The sequence below is a fragment of the Capricornis sumatraensis genome, chromosome 4 (genome assembly GCF_032405125.1).
Source record: "Capricornis sumatraensis isolate serow.1 chromosome 4, serow.2, whole genome shotgun sequence".
Lineage (NCBI taxonomy): Eukaryota > Metazoa > Chordata > Mammalia > Artiodactyla > Bovidae > Capricornis > Capricornis sumatraensis.
In genome coordinates, this window is record NC_091072.1 from 8,979,031 (window position 1) to 8,998,170 (window position 19,140).

The following is a 19,140-nucleotide window of genomic DNA, read 5'->3' on the forward strand; positions in this document are numbered from 1 at the left end:
TACATCTCCTGCAGTGGGAGGCAGGTTCTTTACCACTGGCACCACCTGGGAAGCCCCCCTCACAGGAAGAGTAAAGGCTGGCTACTGCCTTCAGAGTGTTGATACTCCGGCCAGGGAGGTAAGCAGATGAAAGACAGGACAGACAGGACGGAGTGTTTCTGGATCCCGACCATGGCGGCATCCAGTACCACTCAGTGTCCCAAGCGCTTCCTAGATGGTTAGCTGTCCAACATCACAGAGTCAAACAAGCTGCGTCCTCCTCATGGCCTCACTTTATAACAAGGGAAACCGAGTCCCCGACAGTGTAAGTAACTTGACCGAGACCACGCAGCAGGAACCCGGCAGAGACAGGAGATGAGTGCAGGCAGCCTGGCTTCAGAGTTCATGCTCTCAACCAGGCTGTTCGTTACATGCCAGGCAGTGACACAAGATGGGAGAGAGAAGGGAAGCTGGAGTTTTCGAGAGGGCTTCCTGGAGGAGAGGGCTGGAGGGCAAGGAGCTGAACTTTGGCCAAGAGGAAAGTGGATGGCGTCCTTGACAGAGGAGCCAAGGTCAAAGGCAGACAGCAGCAGGCACAGGGGTTTGGACTCCGAGGAGGTGGCTTTGCTAACAGGGATATGGGCCGTGGTGGAGGGGTCCCTTCCAGGGCGACAGCTTGCTCACGCCATAGCGGCAGCAAGTCTGGCTTTTTGGTCTGGCGAGGAGCTTAAGCCCGCTCTCCATCCCTGGGGAGCCACTCGGGGCTGAGTTCCCCTTGGTCATCTCCAGCCCCCTCCCCAACCCTGGCTCCTGTGGGACCCACAACGAGCTCCCTGCCTGGAGACAGCTGTGCCTCAGATGAGTTTCTGCCTCTCTGTATCACTTCTGGCCCCGCTTAGGAGGCTGTCAGCTCCTCTTTGTGTTAAATTCCTACAAATAGAACCCCGGGTGGCCGATCTTGCAAACTTGGAGTTTTATGCCACCCCGCCAGGCTGGAAGATGCGGCCCCATGGAGTGGCAGGCATGCCATGTGGCTGTGACTTGTAGGCTGCAGAGTTCAACTTCACTCGGCCAACACAGCTGCCATCTTCCAGCCTGATACACCTTGTCTCCTGGGGAGAAAGCCTCTGGTTTTCAAAGACCTCTTGGCCCCAGTCGAGGCTGTCCATCCACAAGACATGGGGAGAGGAGCCAGAGGCCGCTGACAGGAAGAGTCATGGACAGAACCGAAGTGGCACTGAGGTCCCTTGAGGCCATGAGCTCCCAAGGCCACGCCCACTCCGTGCAGGCTGGTACACAGGAGACACCCGTGCCTCTTGGCTGGACTGAACTGAACGAGCCGGGGCAGTGCCACCTAGCCTGGCCCCTCTCCTGGGGGCTGGGTACATGGGGGGGGGCCTCTCCCCAGGTGACCGTGCCATCCAGGGAACTCATCCGAGGGCATGGATGAGTGGCAGCCTCTGGGTTCGGGAGCGGGCCAGCCAGGGTTTCAGGAAGGTCCCCGCCGGGCTCAGCACCTTGCAGCTCCTGCCTTGCTTGGGGAGGCTGCTTTTCCTGATTCACTCCTGCCCGGGGGCCACCAGTGCAAAAGCTCAGGATGGCGGGTTTATTTTTTTTTTGCTGGGGGTTGCGCCTCTTCTAAGTGACTCCTCTCTGTGTGTCCCCCAGGATCACACCTCAACACCCAACCCTTGAACTTCACACACTCTGCCACGCACCCAGGAGGAGAGCTGGCCCGGAGGCCCCGCGCACGCGTCCCTGGAGGCTGACGGCATGACCTCTGTAAGGGACTTCGTTTAGTCACCTATTCGCATGAATGACTGTAGACGCATGACCTACAGTCTTCAATCCTGCCTCTAGCGACGGTGGATCTCTGTGGGGAATGTGGACGGAAGCAGCAAGAGGGGGTGTGCAGAGAGAGAGAGGGACGCAAAACTCACGCAGGAGAGCGCCGAAGGCTACAGCAAAACAAGGGCTCTTTTGTGGCTGGGATGAGATATTTTTAAAATCATTTCAATTTCGACTTGTTACAGGGTACTTTTTTTTTTTTTTTCCCAACCTCATTCTGTAGGAAATCCATGTGAGCTTCCTGGAAAGGGAAAAAAAAAAAAAGAGCTTTCTGAAAAGGGAAAAAAAAAAGAAAACTAGACATGAAATCAGTTCCACACCATTAATCCCTTGCCCTCATCTGCCAGCCTTCCACACCCACACACCTCCATGCTCCATGTGTGACCATCCTTGCCGGTGGACCGAACCTTCCAGAACCTTCCAGAATGTGCAACACGGCATCAGGACACACAAACACGCCCGCATATGCACACCTCTCCCCTCTGCTCAGTATACACACACAGATTTTACTGTGATGTCCAAGGCTGTATAGACTCTCCTGTGGATAAACTGGAATTTTTTTTATGTTGTCTCTCTCTCTCTCTCTCTCTCTCTCTCTGCCAGTATTAATCATCTTCCAATGGAAAATCATTACCTTCAGAATGCATTTGGGGGTTCCTTGTGTCAGGGACTTAAGAATCTGAGGCGAGGACCCCCCAGGCTTAGCTTCAGGGCTCCAAGGGAGCCAGCACCCCATCCGGAAGGGTCTTTGCTCTCAGCTGGGGGAGGGCCGATGGCTGTCCCAGGATTGCACCAGCATGTTCAATAGAGAAGAGGTTTTCTATACCTTCAAGCACTTATATCCTAGTCTGTGTTCAAAGTGTAAACTGTACAGTAATCAAGCCTTGTGTATATGAGAAACAATAAATACTATGCAAACCAATAGAAACACTTTAGCAGTATGTACAGAGCACTCACAAACAGCTCAGCTCCTGAGGACTTCTCCAGGCTGCGGGAGAAGGAACTCCACAGCCTGTCTTTCAGTGAAAGAGGAAGGAAGGGCATAGGGCTAGCGAATACGGACTTGCCCAGTTCGTAGGTCAGCCGCCACCCAAGGTCTCCCGGAGCGAACTTGGTGCTGTAAGTCCAGGTAGCCGGCGGGATGGGGCGGGGGGGTGGGGGTGGTCTGGGCTGGACAGTCAAGGTACCCCGTCCCCCGCCTCCTGGAGAGGCAGCGCAGGGCGCGCGGGCGGAGCGCAGGGGGACAGACGGCTGACTACCTGGAGGCTCCAGCCAGGAAGGAGACCCTCCCGGCCCAGGGCGCCCCCGCCGTCAGGGCAGGAAGGAGACGAAGTTCTTCGCCTCGGTGCCATCAGGGAAGAGCCTTAAAGTTACACCAGAGCCCCCGACCCCGACTCCCGGCAGAGGGAGGCCCGAATCAGCACAACGCGCCCGCCCCGCGGCGCCCTCCAGGCCCGGAGAGAGACTGCAGGCTCTTCTCGCCCGCCCAAGGGCCACACTGTGTGTGGATGTCCGGCCCCCGTCCTCCCCGCCGCTCTGCCGAGGTGTCCTCTGAACACATCCGAACCTTCCAAGTAGCACAGAAGCTCCCTCGACGGCAGAGCGCGCCCCCGACCCCCAGCGCCCCCTGGCCCCGGCCGGCCCCAGAGCACACGTGTTCCCGTGGGTCCAGGCGGGGTCGGGGTCGGCCCGGCCTCCAAGGGGCGCGCGGGCAGAGGGAGGCACCCCCCCCACCCCGCCCGAGCGCGCAGGGCGGCGCGCAGAGCATCCTCGCCGCTGCCGGCCTGACCCTTCGCCCGGCTCCGGCGCCTCCCACCCCTCCAGCGCCCCCGGCCGGCTGGACTCGCTGAAGGCCAAGGAAGACAAGGCGCAGGGCCGCCTCCCGCCGCCATCGGCCCCGCCTCGCCCCGGCGCCCCGACCCTGTAGCCCCCGGTAGAGCCCCGGCCTCGGCCCCGGCTGCGCTTTGGCCCCTCGCTCTGTCTGGCTTGGCTGCTTGGCCCGCCGGCCCCCGCCCTCGGCGGCATGCCGCGTTCGCTGCTAGTAGGAGCTTGTAGGGGAGGGGTTTGGGGTCGCCACACGATGCCTAGAGAATGCTGCAGTCTGCACCTTAGACGCTTTTTAGAAGTTTTGGAATTAACTTGATTTTTTTAAATTGTTATGAAAATGATTCTTTTCTTGACTCTCCCACACGGCTCTGTTCTCTGGAGGGAATCTCCCCCCTACCCACCCCTCTCTGATGTATAGACCATTCTCCCTACACCAGCTGAACAAATGTCAAAATTAATAAAGAAATCGATTCATGGTATAGGCGCCCTCTCTCCTTCTGGCTCATCTTTAGGGAGTTGGGGGTTGGGGGGAGCGGGGCTGGAGGACTCTGGAGTCTGGGGGTGATCAGTCTGCAGGGAGACTTGCACCCCACCTGCCCACCTTCTGGACCTTAATCAGGACCACCCATTCTCTTAGAGGCCACTCACCACCCCCAGATGGTACAGCAGATTGCTGTCCCACCCCATAAAGACCATGCGATGGGGGCAAGTCCAAGATGTTTGGAGAGGGGCAGAGCGAACCACAAACGGCAAGGCAGGTGGGTAAGCCCACAGCAGGCATACACTTAAGGGAGACCCCCAGCGCTCCCTGTGGAGGTATCTGAGCCTTGCACTCAGTGCCAAAGTTCAAGAACTTCCAACAAAATGGCTCTGATCCTAACTAGTTCCTAACACTTCTTGCAAGGCTAGCCACCATGCTGGCCTCAGTTTTCTCACCCATCAAATGAGGGAAGGGATCAAGCAAGTAGTAAAGTCTCTTCAGTCTGTCATCCTGGGATCACTGAATGCAAATGCCTTTGTCAACCTTGGCGTGAAATAAGAAATTATGTACTCTGGCTTCTCCTCCTAAGTTTGCATCATTGGTGGAGGCGGGAGGCAGGGTATATAGCCAAGTCACAGTCATAGGGTCTTAGGAGCGCCCCAGCCTCAGTCTGATCCTGAAGCGTCTCTGTCAGTATCCAGGCCAAGCGGCCAGCCATGCTGTGCACCACCATCACCCAGAGGGATTTTAAGACACAGGTTCTGAATCATAACCGCCAGGGTGGGTTCTGGCGGCCACATGAGGAACTGGAATATGGCTTCCCAAAGGGTGGTGATGGACAACTTTGTAGCCCAGCCAATTCAGACGGATAAAAAAACCTTTTCTTTTGTGTTTAATCCAAACTTCCGGAGTGAAGTCTTTCTTGTGTTTAGCCTGTCACTTGCGTGGCAGGGTCACAGCCAGTTCCAGCCCGAGCAGATAACAGAAGTGTGGGCAGAGCCAGCTCTTTGTGAAAGGGGAGCCATTCTTACAACCTGGGCCCTGGGCCTCCTGCTGAAAACCCAGGAGCAGGCTTGTCTCTGCCTGCCAAAGGGCGACCATGGGCTGGAAAGAAAGGGCTCTGGGACCGCCAGGCAGAGAAGGGACACAAGTCCATCTGTCTGGCAGCCACTGTGTTCCCTGTCATGTTGCATGTCCAAACCAGCAACATGCTGATGGGCATTTAAAAAGAAACTGCAGACGGGGAGGGAGTGGAAGGGAGGTTCAAGAGGGAGGGGACGTATGACTGAGTGATGTTGGCGTTTGGCAAAAACCAGCACAATATTGTCCCTGGAGAAGGAAATGGCAACCCACTCCAGTATTCTTGCCTGGAGAACTCCATGGACAGAGGAGCCTGGTCGGCTACAGTCCATGGGGTCGCAAAGAGTTGTACACAACTAAGTGACTAACACTGCAGCACAATATTGTAGAGCAATTATCCATCGATTAAAAATAAATTTGATTATTAAAAAAGGAAGTAATAAATAAAAATAAACTGCAGGAAAGGATGCTGTTCCATGCAGAAATGATCCAAGTACTTACTGTGTTTTCCCTATTTGTAAAATGAGAGAGAGACCCTGATGGAGCCTTGTATGTTGTAAAAATTTATTAGAAAAAAAAAAAGGGCATATGGGTGCCCTATGATTCAATCTCGTCTCACCCATTAAATATTTACTGAGCACCAACCAAAAGCTGGCACAGGCACCCATCGCTGAATCAATGGCCATCTCAAGCCATCAACCCATCCAACCCAGGTGCCAAGCCAGGCAGAACGAGGCAGAAGCACAAATGAGTCCTTGGAGGCGGAAGGGCAGACAGAGGGGATCAGGGAGAGCCAGAGGCGGAGCCAGAGCCTGGGGGAGCACCCAGCCAGCACCCTCAGAGGGGTCCCACTCCCACCCCTGGCCCAGCCTGCCTGGCAGGCTCCCACCTGCAGGCTCTCTGGTCCCAAAGCCCAGCCTCCCCACTTACCCATCCCAGCATGGAGAAGGAGCGGCAAGCCTCCGTGTCCACTCTGCATACTCCCCCAAGAAGCCTGGGCATCTGCTCAGAAAGGGGCCTAGGCACCTCAGGGTAGCGTCTCCCGAGACCACAGGGGAGGAGCTGTGCCCTCCAGCTGCCCCAGAGACACCCCCGAGGCACCCACTTTTTCCTAGACACTCACTTGAACCAGGAGCGGGTAGACCTTCTCAGAATGAACAGAGGTTCCTGAGCGCTCACTCTTTCTCTTTCTGTCTTTCTCTCTCTGTCTCACACACACACACACACACACACACACACACACACACACACTGGCTGATTTTATAGTCAATCTTTCAAAGTGCAATTTGTCTAGGAAAAGCCAATGTGAGGCCCGAGAGGGTTTCCACCAATGGCGAGGCGACTCCGGCCGCTCAGCCAGTCTCGGGTTTGTATTCTAATGGGCCCCATCTTTATCAGGGAAATGTTGCTTCTCTGAACTGGAAACTTCTCATGGCGGGTCCCCGGACTCTGAGGCAGAGAGGGGCCTGAGCTGAGGTGTGGGGAGCCGCCTCTCCCCAGGCAGGGGGAGAAGGCAGGGGCGCTGGGGAAGGGGTGGGGGCTGGCACCTGCCTGGAGACACCTGACTTCCCGTGTCTGGCGTGGTCAGGGACCAGGGCAAGGACTGGGCTGGACACCCTGGGGGGAGGCCGGCCCAGGGCTTGAGCCAATTTGACCCTCAGGAGCTGTCATGGGGTTCTGGACTGGACCTCAAGGGCTCTAGGGGCCTGGATTTGGAGTTCTAGCCTCCCCTTGGCCTGTTGTGGGGGGGGCCATGGAGTCCAACCTGCAGGGCCCCTTCCTGCTGAACAACACGCCGCTGGCCCAGTTCTCGGAGATGAAGGCACCTGTGTGCCAGTACTCCATGCAGAACTCCTTCTACAAGCTCAGCCCCCCGGGCTTGGGTCCTCAGCTGCCGGCCGGGACCCCCCACGGCATCACGGACATCCTGAGCAGGCCCGTGGCCGCTCCCAACAGCAGCCTCCTGCCCGGCTACCCCCACGTGGCCGGCTTCGGTGGCCTCGGCTCCCAGGGGGTCTACTACGGCCCCCAGGTGGGGAGCTTCTCCAAGGCGGGGAGCGAGTACCCCACCCGGACCCGGAACTGCTGGGCGGACGCGGGCCAGGACTGGCGAGGCGGGCGGCAGTGCGGCAGCAGTGAGTACCGGGAGGGGGAGGGGAGCGGACGCTCATGGGGGCGCAGGTAGGGGGGGTTCCCCTGGCAGCCGTTGGACTGCCTGGGGTAGACCCTGGGTCTGTCCCTCCACCCGGGGCAGCGTGGGGTTCTCCCCTCCCCCTCCCGCCCCGGCTTTGCCTGGATGGGCATCTTGACCCCTGCCCCTACCCCTTTTACCAGCCGCCCTCCTGGGGACCCTGAGGTCCAGAGAGGACCACACGGCCCACCCCATCCTTTGTAAGGTCCTGCTCACCTTACTTCTCCCACCCAGAGCCGTGTCACCACTTCACGCCAGTGAAGAGAATTTCCCCCCTCATCACCTTCGCAGAGTCCCCCCACGCCCCAGCAGCACTCAGGGAATGTACCCCAACCCCACCTGGGTCCTGCTCCGATCCAGGGGGCCGGTTCCCTCCTGGGGGGGTGGAGGTTCAGGTCAACAGCAGCAGGCAGGCCGCCTAGCCTCCAGGAGGCGCCGCTGAGCCCCATCCTGCTGGGCCCTCCTTGTTGTGGGGGGGCCCTCACCCACCCTTCTCCAGACTGTGGCTTTCAGAGAGTTGCTGTGGGGCCTCGGGCCGCCAGTCAGGGCCTGGGGGAGGTGGCGGGTCGTCCAGAGGCAGGGAGGCCTCCCCTGGGAGGCATGGGGGGTGACCGTGGCTGTCGGAGCCACCCCCGGGCCGCATTAGGCAGAAGCAGAGGGGGCGTCCACTTCTGTCCCCCTTTGGGGGGCCTCCACTGTGGCGGGGGCTTGGGGCGGCCCAGGAAAGCCTGGAGCACGCCTGCCTCCCACCTGTGTGCTCTGGGGTCCCCACGGCCCCCATTGGCCTGAAACATGGCAAGGCCCACAGGGAGCCTATCTTACAGCTGGTTTGGGGGTGCTTTACCCTCCCCTCCATGTCCCCCTTCGCACACACAGCCCCCTCTCTGCACCCTGCCCTTCAACCCCGAATACACACACACACACAGCAAAGCATCTGAGAGTCAGGGGCTGGATTCACTCAAGGGGAGGGGACCAAAGGTAACCGTCTCTCGGGAGGTCTCCTCTCCTGGCTCTGCCTCGGTTTCCTCACCTGTGACCCGAGGATGTGGGATTTGGAGGTCAGACTATGCTGAACAAGGCCCAGCATATGGGCCTTCTGCTTCCCTGGGGCTCATCCACACTCTCCTCCCCTCCCCTCCCCACACCAAGCTCCTGAGAGGCTGCCCTGGATGGGCAGGGGTCACTTCTCCCATGCCCCTCCCACGCTTTTTTGGGTATTTTTTAAAATTTATTTTTAATTGGAGGATAACTGCCTTACAATTTTGTGTTGGTTTCTGCTGTACAACAATGTGAATCAGCCATAAGTATATATGTGTATATATATATCCCCCCTTAAGCCTCCCTCCCACCTCCACACCCCATTCCACCCCTCTAGGTAGTCATGGAGCACCGGGCTGAACTCCCTGTGTCTGAGACAGCATCACTGAAGCATATATATTGTCACACGTTAAACAGAGAGCTGGCGAGAAGCTGCTTTATGACACAGGACTCAGTTCTTGAGGCCTCACCTCCAGACTCTCCGGTGGGGTGGAAGCCTCGTGGCTCCCAGGCCTGGGGACTAGGCAGTCACTTGGAGCTTAAGGCTCTGGTTTTCCCAGAATCCTGGAAACGGGATTCCAAGAGCAAGAAAACGGAGGAATTCCCAGGCCCCCGGGGTCCTGATCATTGATAGAGGCATTAGATCTGTTTCTTGGTGACCTGAAGGGACGTCCTGGAGACCCAGAGGAGGCTTCTCCTGCCCTAAGGGCGACACCACTGAGGAGCAAGGATGTTCCACGGGGAGACACAGTTCTAAGCACCCTCTGACCGCAGTTAGCTACAGCTTGGGGGCAGGTGCCCTTGAGGTCCCCGCCCACCCAGACAAGGCAGAGGCAGGCTGCTCAGGTGAGAGGTGCCCCAATGACCCCGCAACCTCAGCAGCTTCTAGGTAGGAGCGCTCACCCTGTGGGGCAGGCAGGGCAGGGCAGGGCAGGGCTGGGACTCCCCCACACTCAACGCACTAAGGGCACACTTTCTTCCTCCCGCCAGCCGCGGACCCCCTGGGCGACAGCATCCACAAGAAAAAGCACACCCGGCCCACCTTCACGGGCCACCAGATCTTCGCCCTGGAGAAGACCTTCGAGCAGACCAAGTACTTGGCTGGCCCCGAGAGGGCGCGGCTGGCGTACTCGCTGGGGATGACCGAGTCGCAGGTCAAGGTGAGTCCGGGCGGGTGAAGAGGCTGTCTGTGTGGCAGTGAGGAGCCTGCCGGGACGGGGTGCCACTGCCTGGCAGGGAGGCAGCCCCGCGCTCGTGGTAACTGCAGCTCAGTGGGAGGCTGTCCAGGTGTGTGGGCACCGCTTGCCTGGCCAACCCTGGAGACGGCAACAGTTACCATCACCCCGATGGGAGTCGTCCGTGGCACCCTCTTCTGAGAGCTGGATGTGTAACTGCCCATTTAAACCTCACAGCAACCTTGTGTGTGTTGGGGGTGGGGGTGGCAATGGTGGGGTCTTATTACTTATTACCCAAATTGAAAGTGAAAAGTGAACATGTTAATGGTTCAGTCAAGTCCAACTCTTTGCAACCCCATAGATTATAACCTCTGTTCACGGGATTCTCCAGGCAAGAATACTGGAGTGGGTTGCCATTCCTTTCTCCAGGAGATCTTTCCAACTGAGGGATCGAACCAAGGTCTCCTGCATTGCGGGCAGATTCTTTTTTTTTTTTTTTTAATGTATTCATTTTTTAATTGAAGGATACTTGCTTCACAATAGGCAGATTCTTTACTGTCTGAGCCACCCACTGACGCAGCCAAGTATTTTGCCCAGGGTAACTGGCTAGTAAGTGTTGGGAGTCAAACCTGGATTACAGGGCTCCAACCCCATGCCTTCCCCAGCCCCTGCACGGCCAAGGCTGGAAACTTCAAGAGCTGATGGCAGCCTCTGGGCCAGATCAGCACTCACTTCAGGCTTGTTCTGTTAGGCAGCCTTGGCCTTGGTTCACCACCAATATAAAATAAATTTAAAGAACTTGAAAGTGAATATAACTCCTCCCCACAACTGCCCATGAACCTCACTGCCCAGCCAGAGGCAAGGCTCAGCGGGGGTACTCTCTCTCACTGCACACCTCTCATTTGAAAGTGAGTATGCAGGCTTCTGCTTCCTCGGGCTCCTAGGGCAACCCTGGCAACTCTGAGGCTCACTGTGCCCTGAGGGGCTTCGTATTGGGGCACCATCTCCCGTTAGCTCTGAGCTGTGCTGGAACTGCCTGGATCTGTGACAAGGTGATGGGCTTGAGTGGAGTGGGAGGCACAGGGGCAGCTGGGGACCCGGTCTGGGCACCCCCAGGGCCCCCAAACCACCGTCATCCCCCGTCCTCCGTCCCCCCCCATACCCCTCTCCCCCTGCAGCCTTCTCCGCCCAATACTAACTTGGCTGGAGAGGAAGTGCCCTCTCCACATGGCTCTGTTTCCACATGGCGCTCAGTCGCTCAGGGTCCTTTCTGTAGGGTTCTATCCCCAGCAGTAAGCATATGTTAAGTTTTATTGTTGGAGAAATTATTCATTAAGTTCAGTGCACGTCTAGGAGGTTAAAAGCCTTTAAGCCCCTTCCACCCCAATACCAAGATGGCAAAGGAGAAGATGTATACCACACGGAAGGGTTACAGGGAAGCCGAAAAAGCTGCTGCACTCAGTTTTTATTTTATTGCCCTCCTCCAAAAAAACAAAAACAAAAACAAAAAAAACCTGGTCCATTGCTGAGCCTAGTCCAGCATGCAGAGTGCTTGCCGCCGCGGGGAGCCGCCGGCCCGAGAGGCAGCCTCAGAGCCCCTCTCCTCCCAGGTGTGGTTCCAGAACCGGAGGACCAAGTGGCGGAAGAAGAGCGCCCTGGAGCCCTCGTCGTCCACGCCGCGGGCCCCGGGCAGCGCGGGCGCGGGCGGGGAGCGCGCGGCCTCGGAGACCGAGGACGACGAGTACAACAAGCCCCTGGACCCCGACTCGGACGACGAGAAGATCCGGCTGCTGCTGCGCAAGCATCGCGCCGCCTTCTCGGTGCTCGGCCTGGGCGCGCACGGCGTCTGACTTCGCCCGCCCGCCGCCTCCGCGGTCCCCGCGGTCCCCGCGCGGACTAACGGGGGCTGTGTAGGGGGGCGGGGGGAGGAGGCGGAGGGGTCGGGGAGGAGGAGGAGGGAGAGGAGCTGGAGATGGCGAGGAAGAAGGAGGGGGAGGAAAGGCCAGCCTCCCGGGGGCTGCGTGCTTAGTGCGCACTGCTCAGTCGCTCAGTCGTGTCCGACTCTTGGCGACACCACGGACTGTAGCCCTCCAGGCCCCTCCGTCCATGGGGGTTCTCCAGGCACGAATCTGGAGTGCGTTGCCCTGCCCTCCTCCAGGTGGGGGGCGCGGGAAGGGAGCCAAGAGGGAGACGCGAGCCTCTGTGGGCCCAGGCCTGAACGACCAAGCTCTGCAGCCAGCACAGTGGCCGCGGGGTCCCAGACAAGCCACCGTGGTAGCTGGGGTGGAGGTGGGGGGGCGCCTTCCCTCCCTGGCTCAGTCAGGGGTCTCCCTCTAGGCTGATTAAAAGAGCAGGCAAGTCCAGGGCCTCTCCCCAGACCCTGGCACAAGAAGGATCCCTCCTTAGAGGCAACACCTAAATGCTGAACCCAGGCTGGAGGACCACCACCTCCACCAGGGGCGGGAAAATGGGTTCTAGCCAAGAAGGAACACCCCCACACCCCAACTTAAAGATCACACTCCCGGAGGGAGCTGTCCTCCTGCGATCCTTTCTCCATCTTGCCCTAAGAGGGCACCTCCACCTCTACCCAGGACAGGAGGAGATTAGAAGCCCCCACTGGCTGGGAAAGAGGAAGGCTGTGGACAGAAGCAGAGAAAACAGGAGAGGCTCCTGGCAGTGATGCTGTCCCAGAGCTTCCCACTGGGCAGCCCTCGGGGCCAAAGCAAGGACGGGACCCTTGGAGAGAGAGGAGCATCCTTCCTGGGGGGACACTCGGGGCTGGAAGGGACCTCAGAACCCCTGCTCCTCTGGTGGGGTACCCCTGCAGGAGATGAGAGGATGGCATCCAGGGCTTGCATGGAACCCACGACCCTCACTTTCCTGGGATGCCCTGCGGCAGGGCCTTGGAGCGGGTGCTGCAGAGGGGGGCGCTGTCCACCAGGTGGGAGGGACTGGGGCTTTGGGAGGGGGAGGGGGTGGCCTTAGAGGCATGCAGCAGCAAAAGGGACCAAGAGTTGGCCCATCTTCCCTGGCTTTTAAAATATAAAAAGTAAAAATAAAAGTCCCAGAACCCTCCCCAAGGCTCATGTGTTTCCGTGAAACTGGCTGTGGGGTCCCAGGTATGCTGGCTGTGGGGGTCCCAGGTGTGCTGGCTGGGGGTGGGTGTCCCTCCCGATGACAGCATCTCTTCTTCCAGAGTTAGGGAACCTGCAGGGCATTGGGCAACCTGAAGTCTAGCTAGTAAAGGCCAGACAACACGGTGGGAGAGAAACCCAAGGGCGTTTAGTGGGGTCCCTGACTGCCAAGAGTCCTCCCAGGAGTTCCCCCAGGAATTTCCTCCTGGGAGAACTTATCTGTGGGGAATGAGGTACCTTAAGGAAAAGATCCTAGAGCAGAGAAGAGCAGCACGGACCCCACTGAACACCAACTACTCCTCCCACGTGGAAGGCCCTGACCGTCTCCCATGACCCCACCAGAAACCTGGGATGGGAAAACAGACACCGGGAAGTCCCTAGACCAAGTCTCGGAAGTGGGCGGGGCCACCTGAGCTGATGCCACTCAACGGCCTCTTGCAAGAGGTAAGAGGAGAGTGCTTTCAGCACCTTCAGCTGTAACCACCTGTGCCAACAGCAGCAAGGCCTCCAAGCTATCAGCAGCCTGCCCTCCTCTGCTGTCCCAGCAAGTCCTTCTCTGATCCCTCGAGCCCCCAGGGTGGGAGAATCGGGCTGGTAGAGCAGGAGGGAGACCCCAGCCCTGGGGCCTCTCAGAGACGGAGGCACCAACCCTTCACCATAACCCTAGCGGACCTAGAGGATGGGGAAGGTGACGAGAAGATTCGGATGCTGTAACCCTCACTCTGCGATGTGGCCATGCTGTCTCTCTCCTTGCAAGATGGGAAGGAAATAAGCAAACACCCCCTTTGTGTGCTCCTGGCCACAAGCTAACACAGGAGGCTGAGCTGCAGCAGGTGGGGCCACTGGGAGGACTTGAGGACCCTCTGGGCACAGCCACAGAGAAAAAAAAGCTCTGGAGGCCAGGTAGGGGCCCAGGATTTCCTGAGCACTTTGCAGAGCGTTTGGGAGGAGGAGTCGCCTGAAGGAGACTCGCCACATATGTGTGCGTGCGTGCGTCTGTGCATGCGTGCGTGTGTCTGTGCATGCTAAGTCAATTCAGTTATGTCTGACTCTTTACAACCCTATGGACTGTTAATCACCAGGCTCCTCATTCCATGGGATTCTTCAGGCAAGAAAACTGGAGTGGGTTGCCATTTCCTTCTCCAGGAGATTTTCCCAACCCAGGGATTGAACCCGGGTCTCCTGCATGTAGGCAGATGCTTTACCCTCTGAGCCACCAGGGAAGTCCATGCTGTTTGGGGTTAGTATTTTAATTGATTTATCAAACCCAGGGAAAGTTTTTTTCTGCTGGGGAAACATTTGCTAAACTAAACAAAATCTCCTCCAGTGTTAAAATTCTTGGGGGCCTTGTCACTGGAACCTCAGGACCAAGGAGCCCAGCCTTTCTGGTGTCCCCCTACTGCAACCCTGCTCCCAAACACAGGTGCCAAGTGACAGAGAAGCACGGCTCAGGTCTTGCCCAGGGACCAGACTCGGAGTCTGAAGAAGGGCCAGAAATGAATGGCCCAGATGGCTGAGGGTAACGTGGGACAAGTTTTGTGCTCTGCAGACACATGTGTATGCACGTGTGAGCGCACGCATGTGTGGTGTGTAGCTGGGGGGAACTCAGGACTGTTTTGCTTCAGCCATCATAAAGAAATCATAAGCCATAGACTCCCCCTCACTTCTTTTTATTCCTGGTCACAAAGGGCCTTCCTGTATATGCTGAGCCAAAGAAACAAAACAGCACAACTTTTAGAATATTCATGCTTTGCAATTTGACCACATGACAAGCTTTTCGGGGATGAGCAAAGAGAAAGCAATTCAGCCTGGGCTCCCAGGAGTGACAGAGTTCTGCCCTGCCAGCAGCCCAGGCTAGGCTCCTGCAAGTAGGCAAGACTGCCCCATCCACAGCCCTCCTGTCGGTGGCTTCCAGTGTAGAAAGAACCCAGACCTGCCTGTCCCGAGTAGGGCGAGGGTGAAGGTAAGGATGGCAGCATCTTAGCAGGTTCTGAGTGGCCGTATCCCAGTGGTGACAATCAATGAGAAGACTGGGAACTAAAATCACACCGCTGGCAACCCCTCTTCCTGCCCCAGACATCAGCCGGCCTGAGTCTTTCCTGAGTGTGGCAGAGGGAACTGTGTTCCTTTAGAGCTGGGCTCAAATGCTGGCACCACCACTCTCTGTGTCCCTGGATGAGTGATGGCCTCTGAGCCTCAGTCTACTCATCCGTAAGATGGGACTAATTATACACAGCTTGCAGGGTCTTCAAGATCAGAATGCACAGGCATGCCTGACCTGTACAGACTCCCAACAGCATCTGCTATGTTATCTCAAGAGGGATGTGGACCCCGACAGTCCCCAGTTTGCGTGGCCACATCACCAAGTAGTCTCGGGGTCACTGTGACCAAGTTAGGCAACCTCTTGAAGTCCAGTGTGTAAAGTGAAGCTGACATGGGTGTCAGCAAGACCCAGCCAAAGATGCACTGAAATCCCCTATAAGGCATAAAATGGAGTGGGCACGCCCATATCAGTGTGCTCACGCCCTCTCCTTCCTCCTCAAATTCAGACCGCCAGGAAGTGCTAGTGCATGCGTGCTGAGTCGCTTCAGTCGTGTCCAGCTCTGTGCCACCCCATGGACTGTAGTCTGCCTGGCTCCTCTGTCCATGGGATTCTCCAGGCACAAATAGTGGAGTGGGTTGTCCTGCCCTCCTGCAGGGGATCTTCCCGACCCAGGAATCAAACCCATGTCTCTTCTCCTGCATTGGCAGGGGGGTTCTTTACCACTAGCGCCACGTGCAAAGCTCAGGCAGTGGCAGAGCCCATCCTAAATGGGTCTTCTGTACAGCGGGACAGGCAGATTCAAAGTCACAGATACCCACTCCTGAAAGTACGCATGCACCGGCCAGTCAGTCGCTATCTATAGAGGTTGTAGAAGGCTTGGTGTGTGACCAGATCTATTTACCTGCTATTAATAAAAGCCTGTGGTCCTGGACTCTGGGACAGGGTGCCAAGCCAGATGCCAAGGGCTGAATTCAGCTTGCATATATGTTTCTCTGGGACAGAATTGTGCCTTTGATAGAAACTTTAACTGGTCCGTAGGCAGGGCAGACCTCGGCCAGTGAGTGATCCCCCCCTTTCCCAGCACATCTCTGGGCCTAGACCCCATGGGCTCCATCCCCTGCCTGATCCATCCTGCTCTGAAGCCTGGATACCCTGGACACGGTCCACACTCCAGCAGCAGCGGCCTCACCTGGGACCTTGTCAGGAAGGCAGGCTCTCAGGTCCCATCTCAATCCTCCCAAATCCATGTCTGCATTTTTAACAAGCTCTCCAGTTGGCTTGTAGGAACATGACGGGAGTGTGAGAAGATGGAGGGCGGGTATGACCACGCGACTGGGTGCAGACAGCCCTTCCTTCCGCAGAGCACACTGTGTGGCCCAAGTTAGGAGCTCAGTTAAAAAAACTGTCTGGGGACTGCCCCGGTGTGCACTGGTTGAGAATCCACCTTCCAAGGCAGGGGACACAGGTTCCATCACTGGCTGGGGAACTAAGATCCCACAGGCAAGTCAACCTGCGCAATTCGAGGGGCCCACAGGCTGCAACTACCGAGCCTGTGTGCTCTGGAGCCCATGCTCTGCAACAGAGAGAAAGCGGGTGCAATACAACAGACACAGTGCAACCAAAACCAAAACCAAACAGAAAAACTTAGATGCAAAGAGGTACACTGACCTAAGCTGAGTTTTGTATCGCCAAATGCCCACTGGGGGCCTATACTTCTGAAATGCCCCGTTCTCCTTTTTCCTCCTTTTATTTATTATTTAAATGACAAATTATTTATTTTATATAGCAAATTATGTATTTATTTATGAAACCTGGTGTACTGCAGTCCACGGGGTCACGAAGAGTTGGGCATGACTTGGCAACTGAACAACAACATTTATTATCACTTTTATTAAGAGTATCTCTGCTTTCCGATGTTGTGTTAGTTTCTGCCATACAGTAAAGTGAATCAGCTATTGTCGTTGTTGTTGTTATTGTTCAGTGGCTCAGTCATGTCTGACTCTTTGCAACCCCGTGGACTGTAGCCCGTAGGATTTTCCAGAGACGAATACTGGAGTGGGTTGCCATTCCCTTCTCCTGTTTTATTAGTACGTGGCTTCAAATGCTGTGGGTCTACCTACCCAAGGTCAGAATTCCTTGACTTCCAGTCTAAGGCCAGGGCTGTGTCAACTCGCAGGTATGTGAAAGTGAAAATGAAAGTCGCTCACTCGTCTTTGCAACTCCATGAACTGGAGCCCACCAGGGTCCTCTATCCATGAGGATTCTCCAGGCAAGAATACTGGAGTGGGTAGCCATTCCCTTCTTCAGGGATGGAACCCAGGTTTCCCACATTGCAGGCAGACTCTTTGCTGTTTTGAGCCACCCTGGGAAGCCAGGGCTGTGTCACCTTGCAGGTGTATGAGGACCCAAAGCTGCAGAGGACTTAGGAGGGCTTGGTGAGGCCCCTCATCAAAGGCTCACGATCCAGTGCTTTGCAGTGTGCGACTACACCGCATACCGTTTCCCTCGGCATGGTCTCTGCTGTTGTATAATTGACATCCAGTGTCCCTGCTTGGAACAGACACCACAGCCAGAGAAGATGTTCATTTCGATAGTTTCCCAAGCTTGTGTGATCACAGGACTTGCCAGAGATAGAGATTCGTAGGGCCCTTCTGGGATGGGATGTCCTAGAATGTGCCTGGTTACCAAGTGCCCCAGGACTTGGGAATGGACAAATTTGGCAAACGGTGATCTTAACAAATACATTTTAATCTAGCTAGCTCTCAATTGATTTTGGCTGCACTGGGTCTTTGCTGCCATGGGACTCTTCTTTGAGGGGCAAGGGCCTCTATAGTTGAGGTATGTGGGGTCTTAGCTCCCCAACCAGGGATGGAACCCAGGACCCCTGCTTTGGGAGGGTGGAGTCTTAACCACTGGACCACCAGGAAAGTCCCTCACAAATGGTGATCTTCAACAACCAGTTTGACTTACATCCACAAGTTTCGGCTCTCGCTGAGTTATTCGGTGACCCGCGAAGAGTTCCGCAACCTTCCCTTCCTGCCCAGGGGACAGAGAATCGCACAGTCACGGAAGGCAGCCAGGGTGTACGTGGAAAAGATGCTCATCCCCAGGAAAGACAGAGAGATGGCAGGACCCTTCCGGTTTTCCGCCGTCACCGGCATCAGCCTTGTGGCTGTGATTCTGTGGGAATGTCCGATACACTCAAACCTCCAAGGATTCTTGCGAGAGACCCTGCTCGAACTGAGGAATCTGCTCACCCGCCACCGCTAGGTTCTTGGTGTGGAAGCAGTGTCGGCCTCGCATTTCCAGCGCCCATTGGCGGACCACGGAAGAAACAGGACAGGGCAGGGGTCTCCAAGGCCCAGCTGCAGCGCCACTGTAGAGTTCTGTGCCCTGCCCAGTGAACGGCAGCTTCCTTCCTGTAAGGAGGAACGCGCTTGTGTGGTTTGGGCTCGCGGAGTACGGATCCCTGCAGCCTCTGACAAGGCCACCCTGATTTTCCACCGAGAACAACCCTCCTGCCACGTTTGATTGATGCTGTTTGGGTGGGCGGGCTCACCCCATCTCCAGGTGCGGATGAGTGACGCAGCCCTGAGCCAATCAGTGAAAGCCACCTCCTTGGTCATGTGACCAGTCAGTCCAGGGATGGGCCTGCGGCTCGGTCCCAGCCAATGAGCGAAGGACCGGGTTGTTCTGGGAGCGCCGGCTTCCCGCTCTACCCGCAGGACCCTGTGGTCTGGCCATCTGCCTGTCCCGGAAGGGGGCCACCCCAGGGGCACCTGCGAGGCGGGAGAGAGTGGAATTGGACCAGTGGCACTTTTTTCAGCCAGGCGTGGTGTCCCTCTAGCCTTCTCAGGACAGAAGACACATTCTAGTGTCTTGATGAGTTGGGCTTCTAAAATTTATAGCTGAAAGACTAATAAAGCAAGAAAATGCTTCTGTTAACCTTGCTGTTTGCGTACAGGCTGGCCCTGCCACAGAGCCTGTGGGGGACAAGGGGACAGAGGAACGAAGGGGAGCTGCCTGGGTTCGAATTTCCCAGGCTCCCTCTCTTTACTCCCCACTCTCTTCTGTCAGCTCTGGCCCCCAGATAATGGACCATCCTTAGTGACAGAAAGGAACTGGGTTAAACTGGATTAAACCTCCCATCCCGGGTGTTACGGTCTTCCCTCATACCTCAGTTGGTAAAGAATCCACCTGCAATGCAGGACACCCTGGTTCAATTCCTGGGTTGGGAAGATCCGCTGGAGAAGGGATAGGCTACCCACTCCAGTATTCTTGGGGCTTCCCTCGTGGCTCAGCTAGTGAAGAATCTGCCTCCAATGAGGGAGACCTGGGTTCGA

The 19,140-nt window shown here is 56.8% G+C and overlaps 1 protein-coding gene across 1 annotated transcript; it reads left to right on the plus strand.

The window, feature by feature from the left end:
- The first annotated feature begins 6,968 nt into the window (after nt 1-6,968).
- Nucleotides 6,969-11,469, plus strand: NKX6-3 (NK6 homeobox 3). Its single transcript, XM_068972095.1, has 3 exons — nt 6,969-7,350; nt 9,435-9,604; nt 11,230-11,469. Exons 1-3 carry the CDS (start codon nt 6,969-6,971, stop codon nt 11,467-11,469), a joined length of 792 nt encoding a protein of 263 aa, XP_068828196.1.
- Nucleotides 11,470-19,140: the final 7,671 nt, after the last annotated feature.